Genomic DNA, 20,379 nt, shown 5'->3' with positions numbered 1-20,379 from the left:
AAGTGCTTCACTTGCTGCACACCCATTTCTTTGTAAAATACAAGGACCTGCCTTTTATCTGCTGCGGTAAAAGGGGGCCTCGGCGCACATCAAAAACATGCACTGATGCTAGCGCAGGCCCCCTTTTGCCGCAGCTTCGTAAAAGGACCCCATATTTAGGCCTTTCATCAGATGTGTAAAGCAAAAGCAAACTTAACCAGATTCATGAATTTGAAATATTTTGAGGGTTATTTATTATTCTTTTTTTTTAAATTACATTGGAGGCATAAACCATCTGAAACTTGTAATGGTGGCAAATTGTTGACATATGGAGGGGCATAATTGAACGAAAACGCCTATCTCCATGGGCGTTTATCTCCGAGAACGGGTCCGTGAAGGGGCGGACCGAACTGTATTTTGGGAAAAAATAGACGCCCATGTTTTATTCAACAATGTGTGAAAGCGCCCAGCTCAAAAATGAATAAATCCAAGACATTTATTCGTGGGAGGGGCCAGGATTCGTAGTGCACTGGTCCCCCTCACATGCCAGGACATCAACCGGGCACCCTAGGGGGCACTTTTACAAAACCAAAAAAACAGGTAAAAGAGCTCCCAGGTGCATAGCACCCTTCCCTTGTGTGTTGAGCCCACCAAATCCCCCTCAAAACCCACTGCCCACAAGTCTACACCATTACTATAGCCCTAAGGGGTGAAGGGGGGCACCTACATGTGGGTACAGTGGGTTTGGGGGGGTTGAACGACTAATAAGCATTAAGCAGCACAATTGTAACAGGTAGGGGGGATGGGCCTGGGTCCACCTGCCTGAAGTCCACTGCACCCCCTAACAACTCCTCCAGTGACCTGCATACTGCTGCCAGGGAGCTGGGTATGACATTTGAGGGTGAAAATAAAAATTTGTGAAACATCATTTTTTTGTGGTGGGAGGGGGTTAGTGACCACTGGGGGAGTCAGGGGAGGTCATCCCCGATTCCCTCCAGTGGTCATCTGGTCATTTAGGGCACTTTTTGGGGCCTTATTCGTGAAAAAACAGGGTCCAGGAAAAGTGTCCTAAATTCTAGCTAAAAACGCATACTTTTTTCCCATTATCGGTGAAATGCGCCCACCTTTGTTCGGTAGATAACCACGCCCCAGTTCCGCCTTCGCCACACCTCTGACACACCCCCATCAACTTTGTCCGCATCCGCGACGGAGTGCAGTTGAAAACGTCCAAAAATCGGCTTTCGATTATACCGCTTTATTCGTTTTTGTGAGATAAACGTCCATCTCCCGATTTAGGTCGGAACTTGGGCGTTTTTCTCGTTCGATTATAAGCAGGATGGACTCTAAAGTTCTTGGCTGTTTTTCTGAGTGCATGATTAATAGTGGATTTCTTTTTGTTTATTGCAAATGTTATTTTTAAATGGTTATTCTGGAACAAGCATTCCATTAATCAGAATAATAGATAATGAACAAATAAATGACAGGCTAATTTGTCTCATTCGTGGATATGGTGGTTATAATGTGAGCAATCAGGAAATCATGCAGACCACTGTACTTAAAAATGTCTTATTGTTAATGCAAACATATTTTTGTTTGCAACCATTACAGAAATTAGTAACAAAAGCTATGCTTAACATACTTAACATGCACCCAATATTTAACTCTTAGAAGGCTTCTTTCATATATGACAATCAGGCTTATTTTCGAAACAGAAGGGCGCCCATCTTCTGACACAAATCAGAAGATGGGCGTCCTTCTCTCAGGGTCACCCAAATCGGCATAATCGAAAGCCGATTTTGGGCGCTCTCAACTGCTTTCCGTCGCGGGGACAACCAAAGTTCACGGGGGCGTGTCGGCAGCGTAGCGAAGGTGGTACTGGGGCGTGCCTAACAGATGGGCGTCCTCGACCGATAATGGAAAAAAGAAGTGCGTCCCTGACGAGCACTTGGCCGACTTGGTCCATTTTGTCTTGCGACCAAGCTTCAAAAAGGTGCCTGAACTGACCAGATGACCACCGGAGGGAATCAGGGATGACCTCCCCTTACTCCCCCAGTGGTCATCAACCCCCTCCCACTCTAAAAAAAAAAATTAAAAAAAAAACTTATTATTTTTTTTTTTTTTGCCCATCTCAAATGTCATACTCAGGTCCATCACAGCAGTATACAGCCCTGGAGCAGTTTTAGTGGGTGCAGTGGACTTCAGGCAGGCGGACCCAGGCCCATCTCCCCTACCTGTTACACTTGTGATGGAAAATGGGAGCCCTTCAAAACGCACCCGAAACCCACTGTACCCACATGTAGGTGCCCCCCTTCACCCCTTAGGGCTATGGTAGTGATTTACAGTTGTGGGGAGTAGGTTTTGGGGGGGGGGTTGGGGGGGCTCAGCACCCAAGGTAAGGGAGATATGCACCTGGGAGCAATTTCTGAAGTCACTGCAGTGCCCCCTAGAGTGCCTGGTTGGTGTCTTGGCATGTCAGGGGGACCAGTGCACTATGAATGCTGGCTCCTCCCACGACCAAAGGACTTGGATTTGGTCGTTTCTTAGATGGGCGTCCTTGGTTTCTATTATCGCCGAAAATTGGGGATGACTATCTCTAGGGACGACCATCTCTAAGGGTCCCTGATCGTATTATCGAAACAAAAGATGGCCGCCCATCTTGTTTTGATAATACGGGTTTCCCCGCCCCTTCGCGGGGATGTCCTGCGAGGACGTCCTCAGGAAAACTTGGGCGCCCCATTCGATTATGCCCGTCCACGTAACCACAGAGGTAATGTAATTAGTAAAATTGTGATATCTCTTGCAGAGGCTACTATGACAGTTGAAACTTTTTCACTAATGTAGGTGCCACCAAACAAATATTCAATATACTATCTCAGTACTTTCTCACAATGCTCTAAGGGGCAATTTTACTAAGGCATGCCCAGAAGTGGCCTACGCTGATATAGGCACATTTTTGGATGTACGCTGGTCCATTTCCTGAGCGCGCCTGGAAAAAAAAGGATTTTTTAATGTGCCAGAAAATGGACGTACAGCAAAATGAGAACCACTGCTCGTCCTTTTTTGTCCCTTAGCAGTGAGGTCTCATGTGCTAACTACACGGTAAGCGTGCAGCACGCACCAACTGCCGATTACCGCTTGATAAGGGCCCCACAATAGAAAATAGAAAATATTTTGTAAGGGTGTTTCGGATGCGTGCCAAAAATGGAATTACCGCCTGAGGCATATAGTAGCTGGGTGGTAGTTCCAATTTGACGTGCGTAGGCGCCTGCACGCCTTTCTAAAAGGGCCCCTAAACAATTGATGAGGAGAAAAGGACCTCAGAAATTAGGCTTTCTCAAATACAACAGTAGGCTAATTCTTCTTTTTAATTCATTATCAAAACTTCAAAAATACATTGGCAGCTCGAAAAAACGGTAGTACTCTTCTGTCAGCAGCCAGCAGAGGCCTTCATTTCACTTAAAAAACTGCATCAGGGCATTCATAATCGCTGCGCATTGTGTGTCTCTATAGTAGCATTCTCAACTTCGTCTTTTTTGCAGAGCCATGCCTGCTATTAGACCTGCACTTGGGCGGGTGGGTGGGTGGGTGGGAACTTTCTAAAGCATTTTACATTATAATACAGCTCCATTTATATTCCGCATTTACTTATAAGGTTCAATACGGATCACTATAAACTAATCCAGCTCGTTAGATACTGAGAACATACATAGCCAAAAGTAAACACAACCACTTATAGTTAAAAATATAGGGCCCTGATTACTAAGCCACAATGTAGGCACACTAACCTTTTAGCGCGCACTAAAAGGTTTTTACGCCTACAGCGTGGCTTAGTAACCAGGACCCTTAATTATTTAAATACCGCTTAAATAGAAACATTTTTAAGCATTTCTTACATATTTCACTGGTCGTTTCCAGCCTAATTTCTGTTGGCAAAACATTCCAAATCTTTGCAGATTTGTAGGAGATCACTAGAGAACGAACACGTGTGTATCTAATACTATCAACAGATGGGTAATTTACTTTAACTGACCATTTGAACGAAAACTTTTCAAAGAGGAAGAAAATAATAGAATCAATGTAAATGGCAAACACTCAAAACCATGAATAATACTGAATATTGGCATATATAATTTATATTTATGTACAAAAAAAGGCTCAAATTATTGCACAAAGAGTAACTCAACATCTTAAACAGAATAGTATTTTAAGTATTCTGGAAATATGCACAGGCACTTTAACACTTGTCTTTCAGTCAGCCCTAACTTGCCAGTTCAGCATCTTCCTTTTGACCATGTGAACAGTGATGTTCAGTAGCACTGTAACAAACCTTGAGGTTACTGGCAACCTATAAAATAACTTACCAATCACTGTGGTTGCAAAATGGCTATGAGGCTTCAGCTCTGCCAGCCTTTGGTTTGCTGTTGTTACCAAACATTAGATACAGCTGATACAGATAATATGCGTTATCTGTACCTAATTTTTAGAGCAACAAACTAAGACCCATGGATGCCAGGATTCAAATCCCACTGTTTCTCCTTGATATCTTGGACATATCACTTAACCCTCCACTGCCTCGGCTACAAAACTTAAATTGCAAACTCTCCATGGACAGGGAAATACCTACTATACCTGAATGTAACCTGCCTATAGCTGCTATTGAGAGAGGTGGGATCTAACTCCAAATCCAAAATCCAGTACTTAGGCATATTGTGAAGTAATACAAAGCACTACAAATGTCACTCAGGATGGTGTAGAGGAGTTCCACCTCCAGTCTGGTAGCACCTGTGCTACCTTGGAGGAGGGAGGTCTCCTAGAAGGAGAGCATCACCCTGGTGACGTAGGAAGTACTCCTGTAGCCAGGACCTGCCCACCAGTGGATGTGCTATCCTCTTGCACTGAGGATATGTCTCCCAAGTGCTGCCCGGGAGGGAAAGGTTAGGACAGCTGTTGTAGTTGGTGATTCGATCATTAGGCCTATAGATAGCTGGGTGGCTGATGGACGTGAGGATCGCCTGGTGACTTGCCAGCCTGTTGTGAAGGTGGCAGACCTCACGTGTCACCTAGATAGGATTTTAGATAGTGCTGGGGAGGAGCCGGCTGTCTTGGTACATGTGGGTACCAATGACGTAGGAAAATGTGGGAGAGAGGTTCTGGAAGCCAAATGCCACCCATTCCACGCGCAGGGCCCAAGAGACAGGCAGAGCTCCGGAGTCTCAATGTGTGGGTGAGACGATGGTGCAGGGAGGAGGGTTTTAGATTTGTTAGGAACTGGGCAACATTCTGGGGAAGGGAGAGCCTATTCCGAAAGGATGGGGCTCCACCTTAACCAGGGTGGGACCAGGCTGCTGGCATCTGCATTTAAAAAGGAGATAGAGCAGCTTTTAAACTAGAAATGGGGGGAAGGCCGACAGTTGCTCAAAAGCACATGGTTCGGGATAAGGTATCTTTCAAAGATATCACCAAAACAGGGAAGATAGGGTATCCTGATAGTGAAGATGCAAAAGAGACCGTAGTAGATCAGGTGTCCTTAAATAAAAATAAAAATGAGACAAAAGATTGCAAATTAATACTGTCAAGTACTAAGCATGATGTAAATAGGAACAACAAACATCGTTTGAAATGTCTATATGCGAATGCCAGGAGCCTAAGAAATAAGATGGGAGAGTTAGAATATATTGCACTAAATGAAAAATTAGATATAATAGGTATCTCTGAGACCTGGTGGAAGGAGGATAACCAGTGGGACACTGTCATACCGGGGTACAAATTATATCGTAGTGATAGGGTGGATCGAATTGGTGGAGGGGTAGCATTGTATATTAACGAGAGCCTTGAATCAAATAGATTGAAAATTCTGCAGAAAACAAAACACTTCTTGGATTCACTGAGGATTGAAATTCCATGTGTAAAGGGGAAAAGGATAGTGAAAGGAGTGTACTACCCTCCGCCTGGCCAAGATGAACAGATGGATGCAGAAATATTAAAGGAAATTAGGGATGCAATTAAACTGTGCAACACAATAATAATGGGTGATTTCAATTACCACTGCTGCACAATTTTCTACAATATAGTCAAGTGTTGAGGGGAAAACATGGACTTAAATACATTAAAAATTGTGGAGAAAAAAGACCTCAGTATAACCGGCAACACTTCCTTCCAAAGGAATCACCTTAGATTAAGAGAGCGTACCTCTTTAATCATGAGTCAAAAAAAACTCCACATTAAATTACCCCAATATAGACTGGGGAAATGTAACATCGGGGCACGCTAGGGAGGTAAAATTCCTTGATGAAATCAAGGACAGCTTTATGGAGCAACTGGTACAGGAGCCGGGAGAGAAGGAAAAATTCTAGACCTAGTCCTTAGTGGAGCGCATGATCTGGTGCAGGAGGTAATGGTGCTGGGGTCGCTTGATAACAGTGATCATAATATGATCGGATTTGATATTAACTTTGAAGTAAGTATAAAATCAAATAAGTTAGCGTTTAACTTTAAAAAATGAGACTATGATAAAATGAGAACGGTGAAAAAAAAACTTAGAGGAGCGGCTGCGAGGGTCAAAACTTTTCATTGGGCATGGATGCTGTTCAAAAACACCAATCTGGAAGCCCAGGCCAAATATATTCTGCGTATTAAAAAAGGAGGACGGAAGACCAAACGACAGCCAGCGTGGTTAAAAAGTGAGGTGAAGGAAGCTATTAGAGCTAATAGAAAATCCTTCAGAAAATGGAAGAAGGAACCGACTGAAAATAATAAGAAACAGCATAAGAAATGTCAAGTCAAATGCAAAGCGCTGATAAGGAAGGCTAAGAGGGACTTCGAAAAAAAGATTGGAGTGAAAAACACATAGTAAAAAACTTGTTTAGGTATGTTAAAAGCAGGAAGCCGGCAAAAGAATCTGTTGGACCGCTAGATGACCGAGCAGTAAAAGGGGTGATCAGGGAAGACAAAACCGTAGCGGAGAGATTAAATAAATTCTTTGCTTCGGTCTTCACCGAGGAAGATTTGGGTGGGATATCGGTGCCAGAAATGGTATTCAAAGCTGACGAGTCGGAGAACCTTAATAAATTCTCTGTAAACCTGGAGGATGTAATGGGGCAGTTCTACAAACTGAAGAGTAGCAAATCTCCTGGACCGGATGGTATTCAGCCCAGAGTACTGATAGAACTGAAAAATGAGCTTACGGAGCTATTGTTAGTAATATGTAATTTATCCTTAAAATCGAGTGTGGTGCCAGAAGATTGGAGGGTGGCAATGTAGCGCCGATTTAAAAAAAAAAAAAAAAAAGGTTCCAGAGTGTTGGAATGGGTGGGGCTCCCTGAGGGGTTTTTGAGAGCAGTCAAAGCGCTCTACTCAGGTATGATGGCGCAGATTGTAGCGAATGGGAGTAGGTCGGCACCATTTGAAGTACAACGCGGTACGAGGCAGGGCTGCCCATTGTCCCCGCTCTTGTTTGACCTTTCTCTAGAACCCTTGCTGCGGATACTTAACAAGACAAGTAAGATACAGGGCATTAATGTAGGGGGGGAGGAGCTTCGTGCGCTGGCGTATGCGGATGACATCATGCTTTTGCTCGCGGACCCCCAAGCCTCTCTAGAATACGTTTTACAGGTAGTGGAACAATATGGTGAGGTGTCAGGGTTTTCCCTTAATCTTCAAAAGTCATGTGCAATGGCACTGGATGATGACACGTTCCGTGAGTGGAGAGGTCAATTCCCACTGCGCCGGGAAGAGGTAGCACTAAAATACTTGGGGATCCTAATACCTAGAGATTTAGCACTCCTATATGAACAAAATGTCAGAATACTCATGGAGATGACGAAAAAACAGTTGCTGCTCTGGCAGGCCCTCCCTTTATCTTTGTGGGGAAGGATAGCGCTGTTTAACATGCTGATAGTGCCGAAATGGGTATACGTTTTTCAGCAGCTCCCGCTATTTCTAAAACGAAAGGATGAGAATAAACTGGGGAAAATGTTGCAAACATATTTATGGAAAGGGAAACGCCCAAGACTAAGGCTCTCAATGATCTGGACACCCAGGGAGTATGGGGGTATGGGAATGTTGAACCTTCGATCGTTAACGGTAGCATGCTCTATGCGTCACATAAGTGATTGGTTCCGAGGATCCTCGGACTTCTCCCTGACGGCTATAGAGACCTCGGTTTTCCCGGAGATTCAATTTAGTCACTTGTTACATACTGGGGGTAAATTACCTCAGGCGGCGCTGAAACGCCATCCATTGCTGGGATCCCTGCGAGCGACTTGGAGGTGGCTTTGCCGTCGCCATCAGCTTTCCGCTAAAGTAACGCCCTACCTTTCAATCTGTAATAATCCGGATTTCCCACCAGGTCAGGGAAATAGTGTGTTTAAACAATGGGAAAAGAAGGGCATAATATATTTGGTGCATATCATAGATGAGGAAGGTAAGATACGGCCTTTTGCCACCTTGCAACAGCAATATGGGATCTCAAGGAGGCATTTCTTTGCGTATCTCCAATTAAGACATTACGTACAGACTTTACCCTGGACGGACTTGACGGAGGATGTGTCCGACATTCTCTCAGAGGCCTATACGTTGGGTGCCCAGCTGTGTGTGCCATTAAGATTTCATCACCAGCAGTTGAAGGACACGACTGTAGAGCTGCAGTATGCATCCTTGGCAACAGACTGGTCCAAAGATCTAAATTGTGAGGTGACGGAGGAGATGTGCAAAGCATATTTAAAACAATTATATGCGCGGCGTTTGTCAGTACTACAGCGCGAAAAACTATATAGATTCTTGTTAAGGCTGCACATCTCTCCCCTGCGGGCATACAAGGCAAAAATTTCCAATTCCGGGGTCTGTCCAAAGTGTGGGGCGGTTATGGCCTCCTTAGGGCATATGTTCTGGCTCTGCCCGGAGGTACAGCGCTTCTGGGGGGCAGTGCTACAAATTATAGACTTATGGTGGGGATGTACTCTCACTTGTGACCCCTTGCTGCTATTTAATAGCTTTAAATTTACAACACAACCTCCGGCGGGGTTCAAGAGATTTGTACAATTAGCAATTTTTTGCGGCATTCATGCCATCTTGACAGCCTGGATGATGCCGCAGGGCCCTCACATCTGGAGGTGGAGATCACAGTTAATTCACCAAATGAGAATAGATAGGTGTGGGGTGCAAAACATGGACAGTGTCCCAGGCACCAGGTTTAGAGAAATGTGGGAACCAGTGTGGAGCGCCTTGCCACCTAAAGGGAGAAGTTACATCCTAAACATTTAACCATCTTAACATTTAATCAGCACGCACGAAGGGAGGGTGGGTAGGGAGGGAGGGAGTTGGGTGGGAGGGGATAGAGGGAATGGGTTTCTGCGCTGTACCTATTAGTGTACTGTAAGAGAGGGGATGACTGGGTCTGACACCAGGGGAGTATACATCTGGTTTGATCATTGAGAAGGTCTCATCCCCACGCTAAGTGATTGGGGAAGTGGGCTGGAGGCTATAAGAATCAAGCCTCTGGTCTACGTGCGGAACACTAGTCATTGACTTATAAAGTGTAAATGGTTTTCTTAAAGTTTTACTTGTTTAGTTGTTTGGTTGCCGGTACAAGGGAGAGGGGGGGGGGAGGGAGGAAAGAGGGAATGCAAATTTGTTGTAATCCTTAAGCACATGGCATCTTGAAGCACATATGTGTTGATTTTGTGTTGTGATATCTACCTGCAATATATGTATTGGATTACTAATAAAAAGATTTAAACATAAAAAAGGTTCCAGAGGAGATCCGGAAAATTATAGACCAGTGAGTCTGATGTCGGTGCCGGGTGAAATGGTAGAGACTGTTATTAAGAACAAAATTACACAGCATATTCAAAAGCATGGATTAATGAGAAATGCCAACATGGATTTAGTGAAGGGAAATCTTGCCTCACCAATCTACTACATTTCTTGGAAGGGGTAAACAAACATGTGGATAAAGGTGAGCCGGTTGATATTGTGTATCTGGATTTTCAGAAGGCGGTTGACAAAGTACCTCATGAAAGACTCCAGAGGAAATTGGAGAGTCATGGGATAGGAGGTAGTGTTCTATTGTTGATTAAAAACTGGTTAAAAGATAGAAAACAGAGAGTAGTGTTATATGGTCAGTATTCTCAGTGGAGAAGGGTAGTTAGTGGGGTTCCCCAGGGGTCTGTGCTGGGACTGCTGCTTTTTAACATATTTATAAATGACCTAGATATGGGAGTAACTAGTGAGGTAATTAAATTTGCTGATGACAGAAAGTTATTCAAAGTCATTAAATCGCGGGAGGATTGTGAAAAATTACAAGAGGACCTTACGAGACTGGGAGACTGGGCGTCTAAATGGCAGATGACGTTTAATGTGAGCAAGTGCAAAGTGATGCATGTGGGAAAGAGGAACCCGAATTATAGCTACGTCATGCAAGGTTCAACGTTAGGAGTCACAGACCAAGAAAGGGATCTACAGTGGTGGAAATAAGTATTTGATCCCTTGCTGATTTTGTAAGTTTGCCCACTGACAAAGACATGAGCAGCCCATAATTGAAGGGTAGGTTATTGGTAACAGTGAGAGATAGCACATCACAAATTAAATCCGGAAAATCACATTGTGGAAAGTATATGAATTTATTTGCATTCTGCAGAGGGAAATAAGTATTTAATCCCTCTGGCAAACAAGACCTAATACTTGGTGGCAAAACCCTTGTTGGCAAGCACAGCGGTCAGACGTCTTCTGTAGTTGATGATGAGGTTTGCACACATGTCAGGAGGAATTTTGGTCCACTCCTCTTTGCAGATCATCTCTAAATCATTAAGAGTTCTGGGCTGTCGCTTGGCAACTCGCAGCTTCAGCTCCCTCCATAAGTTTTCAATGGGATTAAGGTCTGGTGACTGGCTAGGCCACTTCATGACCCTAATGTGCTTCTTCCTGAGCCACTCCTTTGTTGCCTTGGCTGTATGTTTTGGGTCATTGTCGTGCTGGAAGACCCAGCCACGACCCATTTTTAAGGCCCTGGCGGAGGGAAGGAGGTTGTCACTCAGAATTGTACGGTACATGGCCCCATCCATTCTCCCATTGATGCGGTGAAGTAGTCCTGTGCCCTTAGCAGAGAAACACCCCCAAAACATAACATTTCCACCTCCATGCTTGACAGTGGGGACGGTGTTCTTTGGGTCATAGGCAGCATTTCTCTTCCTCCAAACACGGCGAGTTGAGTTCATGCCAAAGAGCTCAATTTTTGTCTCATCTGACCACAGCACCTTCTCCCAATCACTCTCGGCATCATCCAGGTGTTCACTGGCAAACTTCAGACGGGCCGTCACATGTGCCTTCCGGAGCAGGGGGACCTTGCGGGCACTGCAGGATTGCAATCCGTTATGTCGTAATGTGTTACCAATGGTTTTCGTGGTGACAGTGGTCCCAGCTGCCTTGAGATCATTGACAAGTTCCCCCCTTGTAGTTGTAGGCTGATTTCTAACCTTCCTCATGATCAAGGATACCCCACGAGGTGAGATTTTGCGTGGAGCCCCAGATCTTTGTCGATTGACAGTCATTTTGTACTTCTTCCATTTTCTTACTATGGCACCAACAGTTGTCTCCTTCTCGCCCAGCGTCTTACTGATGGTTTTGTAGCCCATTCCAGCCTTGTGCAGGTGTATGATCTTGTCCCTGACATCCTTAGACAGCTCCTTGCTCTTGGCCATTTTGTAGAGGTTAGAGTCTGACTGATTCACTGAGTCTGTGGACAGGTGTCTTTCATACAGGTGACCATTGCCGACAGCTGTCTGTCATGCAGGTAACGAGTTGATTTGGAGCATCTACCTGGTCTGTAGGGGCCAGATCTCTTACTGGTTGGTGGGGGATCAAATACTTATTTCCCTCTGCAGAATGCAAATAAATTCATATACTTTCCACAATGTGATTTTCCGGATTTAATTTGTGATGTGCTATCTCTCACTGTTACCAATAACCTACCCTTCAATTATGGGCTGCTCATGTCTTTGTCAGTGGGCAAACTTACAAAATCAGCAAGGGATCAAATACTTATTTCCACCACTGTAGGTATCGTCATTGATGATACGTTGAAACCTTCTGCTCAGTGTGCAACTGCAGCTAAGAAAGCAAATAGAATGTTAGGTATTATTAGGAAAGGAATGGAAAACAAAAATGAGGATGTTATAATGCCTTTGTATCGAATATTGTGTTCAATTCTGGTCGCCGCATCTCATAAAAGATATAGCGGAATTAGAAAAGGTGCAGAGAAGGGCGACGAAAATGATAAGGGGGATGGGACGACTTTCCTATGAGGAAAGGCTAAAGCGGCTAGGGCTCTTCAGCTTGGAGAAAAGGCGGCTGAGGGGAGATATGATAGAGGTCTATAAAATAATGAGTGGAGTTGAACAGGTAGATGTGAAGCGTCTGTTTACGATTTCCAAAAATGCTAGGACTAGGGGGCATGCGATGAAGCTACAATGTAGTAAATTTAAAACTAATCGGAGAACATTTTTCTTCACTCAACGTGCAATTAAACTCTGGAATTCATTGCCAGAGAATGTGGTAAAGGCGGTTAGCTTAGCGAGTTTTAAAAAGATTTGGATGGCTTCCTAAAGGAAAAGTCCATAGACCATTTTTAAATGGACTTGGGGAAAATCCACTATTTCTGGGATAAACAGAATAAAATGTTTTGTACTTTTTTGGTATCTTGCCAGGTATTTGTGACCTGGATTGGCCAATGTTAGAAACAGGATGCCGGGCTTGATGGACCTTTGGTCTTTCCCAGAATGGCAATACTTATGTACTTATGACCTACAGAGCAACTCTACAATACCATCATAGCAGTAATTTCCACAAGTCACACAACAAGGACCTACTTAGGAAAAGACAGCTCCACAAACACTGAAGTGATCACTAGAACATCAATAAACCTATTGGAAAAACAAGTCAAATTAATACAGATCAGTTTTGCACAGTCATTGCTAAAAGAAAACCATGTCTTTTTCACACATGCAGAATACAGATAGACCTGTACTAAGCAAAATATAGAGATAGCAGACTTAAATTTCCAAAACTGACATATTTCAAACACTACATTAGAAATTAACAAATACAAATAAAACAACAAATGGAAAATACGATGATACCATTTTATTGGACTAAATACATTTTTCAGTTAGCTTTTAGAGGCAAAACCTCCTTCCTCAGGTCAGGAACAGCATTATGATATCCTGTCCTGACCTGAGGAAGGAGATTTTGGTCTCTAAACATTAGTCAAAATTGTATTAAAATTAGTCCAATAAAAAGTTGTCACCTTATTTCCATTTTATATTTATTAACACAGCTACCATACTACAGTATCCTAAACTAAAAATTCAATTTTTATTTCTGCCTTTGTTGTCTGCACTCTGTGTCAACAATAACGTACATCTTAATATCTTCACTAAGGAATCTTATAGCGGACTATAGTTCATTCAGAGGAAAAGAGCCTCAGTCACTGCTGGACATTCTTCAGAGTTTTTTTTCTGAGCCAATGATTGAAAACAGCTGGAAGGGGTTAGTGATATTCACTGCTCCTAAGCGAAATCTTGTCCAGCAGTGACTGAGGTTCTTCTTCCTCTAAATGAACTATAGTCCACTGTAAGATAGATTCTTCAGTGAAGATATTAAGCGGTCTGCTATTGTTGACATTGAGTAAAGACTCAACAGTTTTCGCCGGACTGTGTTGCTATCATCAAAGATACAACTAGCGGTACAAGGTTCCGCTTTGAACTGTGTTCTTGGACCATCGGGCAGTGCAGTTGGTGATTATGTATAGCTGAATATTTGCATAGTTGTTAAAACTGAATGTCTGTTGAAGGAGAGATGGTATGCATGAGGGTGCACCGGGTAGAGTCGTGTGAGCTTTACAAAATGTGTGATGAAGTTTGATACATGTATTTGTGGTGACAAATAAAGGATTTTATATATTCATAATCGGAGTACATTGGGTATATACATTCAATTTTAACTGCCAGACCATTCTTCTAATGTTCGGAGATCCCTTCTCATCATTTCTACACCCTCCATGGTATCCACTGTGTTGGCTATTCTTGTGTCATCCGCAAAAAGGCAAACCTTTCCTTCCAACACTTCAGCAATATCTCCCACAAGTATATTAAACAGAATAGGCCCCAGCACCTACCCCTGAGGAACTCCACTGCTCACCTTCCTTTCCTCCGAGTGGATTCCATTTACCACCACTCTCTGCCACCTGTCAGTCAACCAGTTTCCTATCTAGTTCACCACTTTTGGTCCTAAGTTCAACCCTTTCAGCTTATTCATGAGTCTTCTATGGGGGACCAAATCAAAGGCTTTGCTGAAATCCAAGTAGATTACATCTAGCGCACGTCCTTCATCCAGTTCTTTGGTCACCCAGTCAAAGAAGTCAATAAGATTTGTTTGGCAGGATTTTCCTTTGGTAAAGCCATGTTGCCTTGGGTCCTGTAACCCATTGGCTTCTAGAAAGTTAACTGTCCTTTCTTTCAGGAGCGACTCCATTATTTTTCCTACCACCGATGTGAGACTTACCAGTCTGTAGTTTCCCACTTCTTCCCTGTCTCCACTTTTGTGGAGAGGGACCACATCAGTTCGTCTCCAGTCTTGCGGTACCTCTCCCGTCTCTAAAGACCTATTAAATAAATCTTTAAGAGGTCCCGCCAGGACCTCTCTAAGCTCCCTCAGTATCCTGGGATGTATCCCATCCAACCCCATAGCTTTGTCCACCTTCAGATTCTCCAGCTGTTTCTATCGGTTTTCTTCAATTTATTTGTCTACCTCTGTCCAGATTAATTCTTTCTTACTATCCAGTCTTCAATTTCCCTCTTTTTACTGTGTCTACCTTCAGCTTTCCTTCTCTTTCCCTCACCTTAACTCTCCTATTCCACTTCCTCTTATTCCCCAGTCTCTCACTAACTAACTTCTTTCTTTCCTACCTTCAATCCAGCCTCTTTCTCTCTTCCCTTCCATCCAGTGTCTGACCCCTCTCCCTCCCCTTTCTTTCCATCTTCTGCCCTCTTTTTCTCCGCCTTCCATCCAGGGTGTGACCTTTCTCTTCCCCCTTCCATCCAGGGTGTTCTCTTTCTATCCAACCATCTAATGTGTACTCTTCTCCCACTTCCATCCAGTTTTTGACCTTTTTCTATCTCTCTTTCCATCCAGTGTCTGCCCTTCTCTCCCCTTTCCATCCAGCCTCCACTCTCTTTCTGTCCCTCCCATCCATCCAGCTTCTGCCCCCTCTCTCCTCACTTCCATGCTGTATCTGCCCTCTTTCTGTCTCCACTTCTATCCAGTGTCTGCCCTCCTTCTCGTCCCTTTCCATCCAGCTTCTGCCGTCTCTTTCCCTTGTACTCAGCCTCTGCCTTCCTTCTCTCCTTTTCCAACCACCTCTGACCTCTTTCACTCCCCTTTTCAATCCATTAGCTGCCCCTTCTCTCCCTTTCCATCCAGCCTCTGCCCCTATCGGTTCCTGTTCCATCCACCGTCTTCCCCTTGCATCCACCGTTTCCTCCCTTCCTCCTCTCCCCTTCCATCCACCGTCTTCCCCCTCTTCCTTTTCCATCCATTGTCTTCCCCTTCTCTCCACCTCTTCCAACCAGCCTCTGCCCCCTCTTGGTTTTCCCTTTCCAAGCTAGCACCCGCCTCCTCTCCGTTCCCTGCACCTCACCTCACCCCTTTCCCATTGCTGTTCCTTCTCTAGATACCATTAGCATTAGTGGCAAAACAAGGTACAGTCACTTCAGGGCCAGACTTTCCATTCGTATGGCTGAAGGTCCTGCCCCCTCTGACATCACTTCCTGTTCTGGGACTGAGCCAGCAGCCACATGAATGGGGAAGGCCGTCCCCGCAGTGTGCGTAGCTGCTGGTGGTCTAGAGAAGCAGCGGCAGCTAGAGGGCGATGGGGATGGTCATGCAGCTTACAGGGAACATTGCACAGCAGATACATTTCAAAATGGCCCATCCAGTCTGCCTAGAAAAGTGGCCAGAGTTGTACCTGCAACTCCATGTGGGTTACTCCCCCTTATTTCCTAGGGCTATAACTTCTACTCTGTGCAGGTTACCCCCTCTATGTTTTTTTTTTCAAGTTTGAAACTCGTAATGTTTTTTTGTTGTTGTTTTTCTTGTCCATTGTATGTGTGTGTGGATACTTGCTTATGTTTTAAGAACTTTTCTCAAGGTTGCTTCCACTCTCTCTCAGAATTTGTTGCACCATTGATTTCTAAAAAAGTATTGCCGTATCCTTATTTTGTAGGCTCCCTCATTATGAATTTTAGAATTCCACTGGATTTTCTCCCTGCTTTTTGTTTAGTGACATCTTGTAGTGTCCAGCTTAGCAGTTTTCCAAAATGATAATGTACTGGAAATTCGAATACCAGACAAGTACTTTTCTTCAGATGTGGAAGAAGGGACCTCTGGATATACTCAAATGATTATGGACATTGTCATTTTTTGAGTAACTGGTTTTTTTGGCTCACTAAAAAGTTGTATCAGTCTACGAAACACTCCAGTTTTCTTCAGAACTGTTCCAGAGACTTTGTAGCACAGTTTGGGCATGCTAAATTCATCCTATATAACTTCCCAACATAATCTCACAAATGCCCTTTTGTTTGGTAGTTATTCATTCTACCTCCCTATCATGTCATACTTTCCTGAATATCCAGATGTATTTAGGTGTTCTTTGCAGTATGCATATTGTGCCTCTGTGCTTGATTATGTCTGTTCATGTTGAGTTGTATACCTACAGTTGATTACATGTATAACACTTCTGCCATCTAATGGCTGCAAGTGCACAGGATGGAGAACGCAATGGAGGCTCTGGTTCACTTAGATCCTGCAAGGAGGAGAGAAAGGCTTCAGCAGACAGGGATTGGAGAGAGAGGGAAAGAGGGCTGGGGAAGGTAGAGAGGAGAGTGATGTGGTGTGAGAAGCAGAGATTTAGGGGCACTGGGTGAGAAGGATAGTGAATTGGGGGAGGAGGGGGCTGAGAGAGGGCTGCATGGCGGTAAGAAGGGGAGGTATATATTTGCATCAGGTTCATTGATGGCCTGTGAAGCCCTGTCAGTGCCATGCCAAACACTAGCATCTCCTGGTCAAGGACTTATCACACATCTTCCATCCATTACCATCAGGGTTGAATTGACACTACCTAGAGCCTAGTTCTGCCCTGCTGCCTCTTCTCCACCTCCCAAACCAAGGCCCACCTTGCAAACCGTTGGCTGCAGAAATTTGGTTGAGAGAGTGAGTGAACGAGTGGTGTAGCAAGGGGTGGGCCCAGGCCCACCCTCTTTGAGCTGAGGCCCACCCAGTAGCAGCACACCTATGATGTGGCTGGCAGGGATTCTCAAGCCCCACCAGCTGAAAACTCCTAACAAATGTTCCTCCTGCATACCTTGTAAATAGCAGATCTTCGCCTATAGCAAGCAGCAACTGATATATACTACTCACACTGACCCCACAGCCTTCCTTCTGACGTATTCAAGCCTATGCGTAAACAGGAATTTGCATCAATGGGAAGATTGTTGGGCCAACATGAGCAGTGTTGCTACCGGTGAAAATCTGCTATTTAAAAGGCATACATGAGAGAGGGGATGTTTGAGAGACCATATGGCATGCAGGTGAGAGAAGGAGAGACCAAATCACCTGTGGGACGGGGAGAGGTTCTTATGCCCACCCATCTTGGGCACAGGCCCTCCCAAAATTGGGTGTCTGGCTACACCCCTGCAGTGAACTGAGGACTTCAGGCAGCGCAGGCAGGGTCAACAGGAGGAGGGAGACCAAGAAAAGCTGGGTCTAACTACACAGACTACTCAACCAGCAGCAACTGACTAACACACATTCTTCCAGTAACAGGACACAGATAGAGCAGCATGAAGATTTGTCAGTGCCATAAAGTACACCTTTTCAGTCCTGCTTTTTTCTTTATATGCTAAGCTGCCACAATGAAGAAATGTGTGAATTCTTCAAAATGGGTTTATTGAATGGTTTGATGACCCACTTTGAAGACATGTGAAGTGAGTTAAACATATTCACTCTGAATTTTGAAGACTTGGATGAAATTGATCTTTTTTTTTTTTTTAATTTCCTCAGTCATCTGGTGGATCCTGATGGATTTCCCCAGCAGATCTGGGGAAATCCCAAAATGCAATAGAATTTGGCCCAGGCTTGACATTCTCCCAGTTCAAATTGGTTTCCGTGCTCTTGGCCATACTTCAGGGATTCTTCCATGAAATCCTCATCCATTTTCACCTCTTGTCAGCTCTGATGCACATCTTTCTGTGAGTTGGCCAAGATATCCCTTCCATTCTAAACCCTCTACAATATTACTTATAAAAGCACATCAACACCAATCCCTGTGGCACCCTACTAGTTGACGCCTTCCTCTCCTTAGAGTTCCCATGTGCCCATCCCTCCACCTCTTTCTGATCCAGTTTACTATTTTAGAATTCACACTCCCTGTTGCTCAGATTGCCTGTGTGTATAAAATGACCTGATTCATGATCAGCATTTTAAGTTCTGGCTGCTGCATGCATTTAACATTTAATACTTGCTATATATTTCTTGGCAGAAGGAGGTTTGTAAGAAGGAGTATGAACTGCATTGTTCCAGCATTCACATTCAAAATATACCATACTTGGGATGTTTCAGGCTCATATGCATTCACACTTCCATCTGTGTTGCTCGTTTGACTTTAAACTGTCTGTTTGACAGATGTTTGTGAACAACAAAGTGGTATTTTTGTTCTCTGCCTCTCCCCCCCCCCCCCCCCCCCCCCCCCCCCATGGTATGGACACAAGTGCAAACTTTAATTTGAAGTAACAGACATGTTCATTTTTGATTCACCTTTCATCCCCAATATCCTTGGTATGCTGTGCTCCTTAGAACTCATTTTTTAAACAGAGAATAAAACTTCATAATGTGACCATGTAATTAACACACATAATAGTGGTAGCAAACGGTTGTTAGATCTAGTTGGAATTTGAAACTGTTTAACCATATGGGGCAGCACATAATATATTACAAAGTTGCACTAGCATTTTTAGTGCACGCTAAATGCTAGAGATGCCTATAAGAATATATGATCACAACAATAACTAGGCACATATACAACTTAAATAGTGAAGGGAGTCCACAGTCAATTCGTTCTCAATATACTCAACTTCACAACATATACATCCTTATTATATCACAGAGGTCCAAGTGATTAGAGAGCAGTGATCTTAGAAGCCGCCAGTAAGAAGTAGTATTGGCGACTACCTTGAAACAGCTCGCAAGCGAAACATGGATCTATGTCGATGACAACGGGTCTCCACCATGTATCGTCAACTGTAGCTGAAAAGCTAAGTACTAACTTGAAGATTAAGGATAAGAATGTTTGTGAAAAAGCAAAAAAATTATATAATTGACTACTATAATGAAAAAATAAGTAAAAACCCTAAAATTGGATTGGTGAGGATTGCGGTACTGCCTCCAGAAGTATGCTTGGCTCATAAAAATCATTCAGCCAATATGGAGGCAGGCACGCTGATCTGACGGATCCTATTATAGTTCTCTGATCACTTGGACCTCTGTGATATAATAAGGATGTATATTTATTTATTTAGATTTTGCTCACACCTTTTTCAGTAGTAGCTCAAGGTGAGTTACATTCCGGTACTCTGGACATTTCTGTGTCCCAGGAGGCTCACAATCTGAGTTTGTACCTGAGGCAATGGAGGGTTAAGTGACTTGCCCAACATCATATGTTGTGAAGTTGAGTATATAAGAATATAAGGGCATCTCTAGCACTTAGCGTGCGTTAAAAATGCTAGCGCGCCTTTGTAAAAGGACTCCTTAGTGCCTAAAAACCAAATTAGATGGAAATCAGAAGTAATACATGCTCTTTCTCCCCCCCCCCCCCCCTTTTTTTTTTCCTCATGTGCTACAGGGGAGAGACCATTCCAATGCAGATATTGTCCATACAGTGCCTCTCAGAAAGGGAACTTAAAGACGCATGTCCAGTGTGTGCACCGTGTACCCTTTGATAACAGCGAGTACCTTGACCGGCGGATCCGACAACCTCAGAATGATGACAGTGACCCTAACAGCTTTGCAGAAAACGAGCTGGAAAACCTCTGTATCAGCCATCGAGTCCCTGAAGCCACCGTGCTAGAGTGATGAGAACTGCTCTGTGCTGTGGTAGAGAGGGTGGAGGGAGTACAATGAGCGCTGCTGTTCATCCTTTCAAAAACCAATGAAGATGACACAGAAGGTTCGCTTAAATTGACATTACCGACCTGTCTCATGGTTCCTTGTTTCCCTTTTTGACAAACTTCAGAGCTGGCAAACACTGGGGGGGAGTACAAGGCACCTATACTCATCAAGACAAGTTTCAGACAC

General features: G+C 44.0%; 1 protein-coding gene across 6 annotated transcripts in view; it reads left to right on the top strand.

Annotated features, from left to right (window-relative positions):
* ZNF516 (zinc finger protein 516) overlaps positions 1-20,077 on the top strand; it is a 347,045-nt gene extending 326,968 nt beyond the window's left edge. For all 6 annotated transcript variants that reach the window (XM_030211770.1, XM_030211812.1, XM_030211788.1 and 3 more), the window contains one exon: positions 19,928-20,077. In XM_030211770.1, coding sequence (XP_030067630.1) covers positions 19,928-19,987 — 60 coding nt within the window. In that variant the 3' untranslated portion in view covers positions 19,988-20,077. The remainder of the gene's footprint in view (positions 1-19,927) is intronic.
* The last annotated feature ends 302 nt before the right edge of the window (positions 20,078-20,379 follow it).

Source organism: Microcaecilia unicolor, chromosome 1 (genome assembly GCF_901765095.1).
Source record: "Microcaecilia unicolor chromosome 1, aMicUni1.1, whole genome shotgun sequence".
Lineage (NCBI taxonomy): Eukaryota > Metazoa > Chordata > Amphibia > Gymnophiona > Siphonopidae > Microcaecilia > Microcaecilia unicolor.
This window is presented reverse-complemented; position numbering and strand designations above follow the sequence as displayed.